Source organism: Triticum dicoccoides, chromosome 7A, assembly GCF_002162155.2.
Source record: "Triticum dicoccoides isolate Atlit2015 ecotype Zavitan chromosome 7A, WEW_v2.0, whole genome shotgun sequence".
NCBI classification, from domain to species: Eukaryota; Viridiplantae; Streptophyta; class Magnoliopsida; order Poales; family Poaceae; genus Triticum; species Triticum dicoccoides.
Window position 1 is genome coordinate 715251176 of NC_041392.1, and position 7651 is coordinate 715258826.

General features: G+C 49.6%; 2 protein-coding genes across 2 annotated transcripts; both read right to left on the reverse strand.

The window, feature by feature from the left end:
- Positions 1-1009: 1009 nt before the first annotated feature.
- On the reverse strand, positions 1010-2731 carry LOC119332136 (alpha-humulene 10-hydroxylase-like). The gene is made up of 2 exons (XM_037605306.1): positions 1841-2731; positions 1010-1769 (listed from the first exon to the last, which is right to left on the reverse strand). The coding sequence occupies exons 1-2, from the start codon at positions 2099-2101 to the stop codon at positions 1161-1163; spliced, it is 870 nt and encodes a 289-aa protein (XP_037461203.1). The 5' UTR covers positions 2102-2731; the 3' UTR covers positions 1010-1160.
- LOC119334010 (cytochrome P450 71AV8-like) lies at positions 2210-2758 on the reverse strand. The gene has a single exon (XM_037606690.1). The coding sequence runs from the start codon at positions 2756-2758 to the stop codon at positions 2225-2227; it is 534 nt and encodes a 177-aa protein (XP_037462587.1). The 3' UTR covers positions 2210-2224.
- Between the last annotated feature and the right edge of the window lie 4893 nt (positions 2759-7651).

Here is a 7651-nt window from a genome sequence, read left to right on the forward strand (position 1 = left end):
CTTTCGAGTAACAAGAAGTCAAATGGTGTTGCCAAACATATTGACCTTAAGTACCTTGTTGTGAAAGATAGAGTCCAAGATCAAACAATTAAAATTCAGCATATAAGTACTAAATTGATGATTGTTGATCCCCTGACTAAAGGCTTGCCACCAAATCTCTTTCGAGAACATATTGCTAGCATGGGTCTAATGGAAAGCCTATAACTATTGGGGAAACTAAATGATGAGATCTCAATATTTGAACTTGGAATAAGGAAGTTTGTTTCGCTTACTAAGTGCACATAATGATTAATAAAGAAACAAACTATTAGGACCATGAGTAGGGAGTATGGATGCATGCCCATACAGACTCCCAACCATAAATAATTATCCATTCCAAAATGAAGTCTTACGCTATAGATTTTGGGTTCCAGTAATGATTATACTATTGCTGCGAATACATTATCTTGGTGTGATGCCTTTGTTGAAGTATGGACTAATGACATTAACCATTCAATCAAGTGGGAGAATGTTGAAAAAAATAAGTGATTAAATGGTTAAAATGTTATTACCATAAGTTAAAGTGGGCCCAATAGTGAATTACAGGATTAACACTAATTAACAGTAATTAGCAATTTGCGCCTGTGATTGGGGGGCTAATTAAGATTATGGTTAGGTCCCACTTCATATACAGCGCTATATATAAAGGAGGGCATCCCTGCACCTATTTGATCGTCGTATCGTTTAGGATAACAGTGCCCTCCAAAATTCATTCCAAATCCAATCGGGAGTGCGCTGGACGTTGACGTGAAGGCCTCTCCTTACTCCGGCGAGGTGCCGGAGTGATCTACTACGCTGTTGCAGTTCGTCATCAGACTCTCCTTACTCCACCGAGATGGCCTCTCCAAACGGAGGTATAAACACACTACTGTCCACTAATTTCCGCATCGAATCGAGTAGTGTTCATGTGTATTAGATGAGATCCAATTAGCAATTGCGTAATCCCAGAAATATTACTTACACACTGTATTTGCATGTCAAAGACAAGTTTTTGTATCACTTCAATGTACACCACAACTTCTAGCACCAAAGTGATCGTTTGCGCCGAGTTCTAGTCCCACCGGTGTAATTGACTCACTAAAAAACTATATACTGCTTTGCTTAGTCTCCTCGTTAACAACTCAACAAGGCAGAGGCACGCGGAGCTTGGGAACGAGGAGGAGATCGGAGCGCCGCCGCGTGGTGAGTCCCATGGCCTCGGCCATGTCCAGCTCCTCCCCGGGCTCCGGCACCTCCCACTCGAAGTGGTACAGGAGGCTGGCGAGCGCCAGCTCCACGTTGGCCAGCCCGAACGCCACCCCTGGGCACATCCGCCGCCCGGCGCCGAACGGGATGTACTCCAAGTCCGTGCCCTTGAAGTCCACGCCGCTGCCGTCGAACCGCTCCGGCCGGAACTCCTCGGCGTCGGCGCCCCAGCTGACCGCGTCCCGGCCGATGGCCCACGCGTTGACCAGCACCATCGCCCCCGCCGGCACGTCGAACCCCAGCACCCGGCACGCGGCCCGGCACTCGCGCAGGATCAGCGTCGCCGGAGGGTGCAGCCGGAGCGTCTCCTTGATGACCAGGCCCACGTAGCGGAGGCTCCCCAGGGCGTCCTCCGTGACGCGCCCGGCCACCTCCCGCCGGACCTCCTCCTGCGCCTTGCGCATCGCTCCTGGGTTGTTCACGAGCTCCGCCATCGCCCACTGCAGCAACGTCGCCGACGTCTCGCTCCCCGCCATGAACATGTCCTGTCCGAAAACAGAGAGAGCTTCACTCAGACACTCACTGACAGAGAGAAAGTCAGGAGAGATGAGCTCACGATGATAACGGTCTTGATGTCGTCGCCGGTGAGCGGAGGATCGAGCTCGCCCTCGCTTTGGACCCTGAGGAGGACATCGAGCAGGTCCTCCTCGTCGCCGGCGGCCACCCTGTTCTCCTGGTGCTCGCGGACGATGGCGTCGACGAACTCCATCATCTCGCGGCGCTCCCTCCTAATCCGGCGCGGCATCGAGCTGACGAGCATCGCCAGCCGTGACGACGGGAAGAGGTCCGGCAGGCACTTGGCCGGCACGAGCTTCATCCTCCGCTCCAGCAGCCGCAGGAACGCGCCACGGTCCGCGAACCGGCTGCCGATGACGGCGCGCACCGCCGAGTCCGCCACGCACGCGGCGATCCGCTCGCTCAGGTTCACCGCGGCCGGAGCCTAGCCCGGCTCCGGCGCCAGAGAGCGGAGCAGCCGGCCGACCTCCTCCGCGCGCACGGGGCCGAAGGAGCGGACGCGGCGGGCGGTGAGGAGCTCCAGGGTGCAGATCATGCGGAGCTGCCGCCACGCGCGGCCGTAGGGCGCGGCGATGACGCCGAGGCTGTCCCCGAGGAGGACCCTGCCCGTGGGCGTCATGGGGCGGCCGGCGAACGCGAGGTCGTGCGTCCTCAGCATCTCCCGCGCGGCGTCCGCGGAGGAGGCGACGACGACGCGCAGCTCGCAGAGCCGGAGCAGCATGAGCGGCCCGTGGCGGCGCGACAGGTCCAGCATCGCGCGGTGCGGGAGCGCGCCGGCGAGGTGGTGGAGGTGGCCGATGACGGGGAGCGCCCACGGAGACGGCGGCAGCCGCCGTCGGACTCCTCCGTTCCGACGCGACGACGAGCGGACCAGGTAGAGCAAGGGGACGATGACGAGCAGAGGAAGGAGGAGCGGGTAGAGAGGAGGAAATACTACTGGCTCAATGAGCACGGCCATGGCTCGAACGAGCTACCTTTTTTTTCGAATGCAGCTCGATCGAGCTAGCTAACGCCGCAGCAAAGCCTCACTTCTATAGTTCTTCTCGATTATTAGTTCGAATCTTATACTAGTAACTACTACTAGCATCGAAATAAATATCGAAAATTACATCCATGACTCTGCACAAGCTCTCCATTCAATTGCATTGAAACTTGCACAGTCTGCAACTGTTTGCCCCTAGTTTTTTCACGCAGACACTCATATATACGCACATACATCCAACACACGCACGCATGCCTTATCTATATGAGCATCTCCTAAGGACTGAGGCGGCACATCATCTTTTTGGCACCTCCACATACGTCTTCTTAGTCGACGCAAAGGTCTCCCCCACTGAATGCACATCGTCAAAATTCCTGAAACAAATCCAAGAGAATGCGAGCACCAATCAACCATAGGGTCACTGTCATCCTTGTGACACATGTTCTCTTCTGCCATGTTTCTCCTGTGCAACACATCTGTAGTCGACAGGGAGTGGCCTCCTTTGCATTTTCGGATGATCCACTCCTCCCTTCTAACCAGTTTTCTATGTGAATTTTTGTTTTGATCATAAACTTATATGCGAAACCGATAGTAAAGCGGCCATTTTATCCGGATGTCAAGCCCAGAAATCAATTGTATTTCTTGTGCACGCCAGAATCTTTAAAATCTCATCTGCGTAAAAAAGAATGAAGACCGAACGAACCAAGTCCACGTTCCAAGTAGCCATTGGTAGATCCGACAATTCAGATACTTCTGTTGGCGGATCAGGGACAAGAGATATAATCGGTCGAAGTGGTGAACTCTTTGGTATCCAATTGTCCGCCCAAATATTAGTATCTTGTCCACTACCTATTATACGGATAATTCCTTGCTTCATAATGTCTCTTCCTTCTAAAACTACACGCCAAACTTGCGACGGTCGGCTTCCAAGTTCAACATCAAGGATACTACCATTGGGGAAATATGAGGCCTTGAGAATTCTAGCACTCAAGGATGATGGTTCCTGTGAGATTCTCCATGCCCGCCTTGCTAGCAAGGCCGGGTTGAATAGCTCCAGGTCTCTGAAGCCTAATCCCCCTCCTCCCAAGTACTTTGGTCTTGTCATAACCTTCCATGACACCCATGTTGATTTTCGCTGTCTTTGGTTGCAACCCCACCAAAACTTGCGATTGATAAAGTTAATATGATTGCATAAACCCCTAGGAAGTTTTAAAGCAAGACATGAAATATACTGGAATTGCATGGGCAACCGATTTGATAAGAACATCCTTCCCTCCCGTTGATAATGATTTGCCCTTCCAACCTTTCACCTTATCCTAGACACGGTCGCTCAAATTTTTGAAGGTTCCTCTCTTGAAATGTCCCATGTAGCTAGGCATTTCCAAATATCTATCACTCAAAGATTCATTAGGGACCTAGAGGTATCCCTTAACCGCGTCCTTCATAATCTGTGGGCATCCCTTAATGAAAAATATTGATGACTTTTCTTTGTTAATTCTCTGACCAGATACCCTGCAATACATATCCAATATGTTTGACACCTCTTCTGCTCCATTTACACTTTCCTTAAAAAACATCAGACTATCATCCACGAATAAAAGGTGGTTCACCGACGGGGCCGAAGGTGTCACCTTAATGCCGATGAGATGGACCGATTGGTTTTGAGACTTTAATAGGCACGAAAGGCTATCAACTGTCGATTGGAAATGATATGGAGAGATATGATCTCCCTGTCGAATACCACGTGTGGGCTTGAACTCCTCCAACCCACATCCATTAGAAATAATAGAGAAAGAAACTGAACTCACCATGTTCATAATTATTGATATCCATGGTGCCACAAGACCTAGTTTCTCCATAATTGCTTTTGGCTAACTCCATTCTACTCGGCGGTAAGATTTCATCATATCCAACTTGAGAGCACAAAAAGTATTATTTTCGACCTATTCCTCTTCATAAAATGCAAACACTTGTAGGCTGAGATTATGTTGTTAGTTATAAGTCTCCCTGGAACAAAAGCCGTCTGGAAGAATCACCTTGAACCAGTTTGCTAGCACCTTTGAAGCTATCTTATAAAACACATTGCACAAACTGATAGGTCTAAACTGCGACAACAAAGTGAGATTTGATACGTTGGGGATTAGTACCAACATAGTGTCATTAATGCACTCGAGTACCGCACTGGTGACAGCAGCACCACAAATGTCCCAATAATGCTACATGAAGTGAGCGGGGAATCCATCAGGCCAGGAGCCTTGGTGGGGAACATCTGAATAAGCCTCCTTTTTAATTACCTCTCCCTCCTCATATGGAGCCATCAAAACTTCATTCATCGTTGCTGTAACATTGGCAGGAACATGAGCAAGCGCTTCGTCCACACCCTGAACCCCTTCCGACATGTACAGGGTTTTATAAAACTCCAAGGCCAGCTGCCGCATCTCGGTGCAGTCCTCCGTGTGGTGCCCATCATGTTTCTGCAGCGCCTTGATCAGGTTTTTCCGTCGGCGAATTGACGCGCCGAGATGGAGAAAGATGCCTGTTTCGATCGCCCCTGCCGATAGCCACTCGACACGTGACCTTTGCCGCCACTGAAGCTCCTCGCGCCTGTACAGCTGAATCGACCTGTCATTAATTTTTATTTCTGCATGATTTGGACCTATCCTTGAGAGTTGAGACATCACTTCACAGACTGTCCACATACGTCAACAGCATCCCGGAAGCCTTGAACTTGCGTCTCACTCTAACTAGCAAAGAGTTTTTTTAGGGGTATGAGTAGCAGTGAGTTTTTTTGGAGCGGTACGCTTTATTGATCACAGGGAATGTTCAAAGGAATACAAATGGGATCATGCGGGTACCCTAGCCACAAATGGCGACCCCTACTAAGCGAAACTGAAAATTTTACCAAACTATGAGCTTCTTTGTTCGTGTCTCTCCCTTCATATATAATATCACACGCCTGAAAAAGCCTTTGGTTCTCCCTGATCTCACGAATGATAGTGATGTTCATGCCACGAACATCATTTTTTTAATATCCTCCACAACCCCTTTGCTGTCGCATGAAATAGTGACTTTGCCTAGATTCAAATCCATGGCTAGTGCTTGAGCTTCTCGACATGCTAACGCCTCCAAACATGCAGGGTCTATAACTCTTGGAAACACCATCGACGAGGATCCTAGGAACCGGCATTCGTCGTCCCTACAAACAGCGGCAGAAGCACCAGTGGCGCCATCACGGGATAGCCTTCCATCAACATTGATTTTGACCATACCTGCTACTGGAGGTTTCCATCTCTGGGGTGCCTAGCTAGCGCCACACAAACAGTGCTATTCAGAACTTTTTTTATTGCCTCCAACTTTGATATGAACCGCTGCACAAAGAGATGAGTGGCATGTGGGCTCTCGAAGTTTGATTCGTCGATCGCCTTCCGCCTGGCTGTCCATATAGCCCAGAGAGTAACTGTCAACAGCAAAAATTTATCGTGTGAGAGTGCTTCAATCATCGTAAAAAGCCACTATTTCGCCGATGGTTCTGTTGTGGCAATGAGGTGTTCAGCGAGATCCCCATCGGTCAAAGTCCATATACATCTCGAAGACGGGCACTCAAGCAAAGAATGGCGCCATGAGTCTTTAGCGCCACATAGCTGACAATTATTAGAGAGCGACATTTTCCTGCGTTTGCGGACATCTTCGGTAGGGATTGATTGTTTTGCTAGCCTCCAAAGAAAGTTCCGAATCTTTCCCGGGACATCAACATGCCAAAGCTTCTTCCATCCTCCTTCTTCTGCTGCCCTATTGAAAGAGATCGATGACTTCACAGAGAAATGTCCATTCCTCTCAAAATGCCAACTCCAGAAGTCGGTCTCCTGTCTAGTAGAAAGCCGTATACTCATGACGGCCTCAACATCTGCCGGTAAGAATAATTGTTGTAGCAGTTCACGATTCCATGAAGCTTCTGTATGGTCACATATTTTTTTGAGCATCAAACCAAACTTTTATTCATCGAAAACCACAGTATGTGGGATACATCTCTCGTTATGGGATTGTCCGAGCCACACATGGCGACCCCTCCCCAACGAAATAGAATGCTTGGCTAACTTATGAGCTTCAACATTAGCGACACGACTTTCAAAAGTAAAAGAACAACTAAAAGAAGCAGCTAAGTTGTTTATCTCCTGGACAATCCCGCGACACGCCCATTAATCGATCCCACGCCTTCTTTTGCATCAGACGCCACTATAATCGCATGGAGGTTAAGATCTTGCGCCAGAGCCAGTGCTTCCCTGCATGCTATTGTCTCCAAGATGACAGGATCGTCTACTCCCCCAACGACTAGTGCTGAGCTCCCAAGGAAAACTTCGGCTACATCTCGGCAAACTGCTGCAGCAGCTCCTCCCGCTCCTCTCAGGCATGCTGCGTCAACATGTATCTTTGCGTACCCCTGTGGAGGAGCCTTAGGGCGCTGGTTGTTTGTTCGTCCATGCCTTACAATCTGTGTTGTCACTGGTTTCCTGATAAGTTCAAGCTCTGTCAAATATCTTGCGATAAACCCTTGTATGGCATGTGGACTCTGAAAGATCCCCTCGTGGATAGCCTTGCGCCTAGCAGCCCAGATGGCCCATAATGTAACAGAAAGCTTGACAAAAAGCTCTTCCGATACAGCTTCCATTAGAGTGAAAAGCCACTGTTTTGCGCTCGGTTCCGAAACGAGTGCTATTTGTTGTGCCAACTCCTCATCCACCAATGCCTATGTACACCTTGACTTCGTGCATTCGAGTAGGGAGTGTCTCCATGAGTCCTGAACCCCACACATACCGCACGAACTGTCGGTCGCCATATGCCGGTGTACTCTGACGTCATTTGTTGGTAAGG

Coding starts and splice junctions, on each gene's coding strand:
- LOC119332136 (XM_037605306.1), bottom strand. CDS start 2,101: ATGAAGCTCGTGCCGGCCAAGTGCCTGCCGGACCTCTTCCCGTCGTCA. Junction 1,770..1,840: donor ACATCAAGACCGTTATCATC/GTGAGCTCATCT, acceptor GTTTTCGGACAG/GACATGTTCATGGCGGGGAG.
- LOC119334010 (XM_037606690.1), bottom strand. CDS start 2,758: ATGGCCGTGCTCATTGAGCCAGTAGTATTTCCTCCTCTCTACCCGCTC.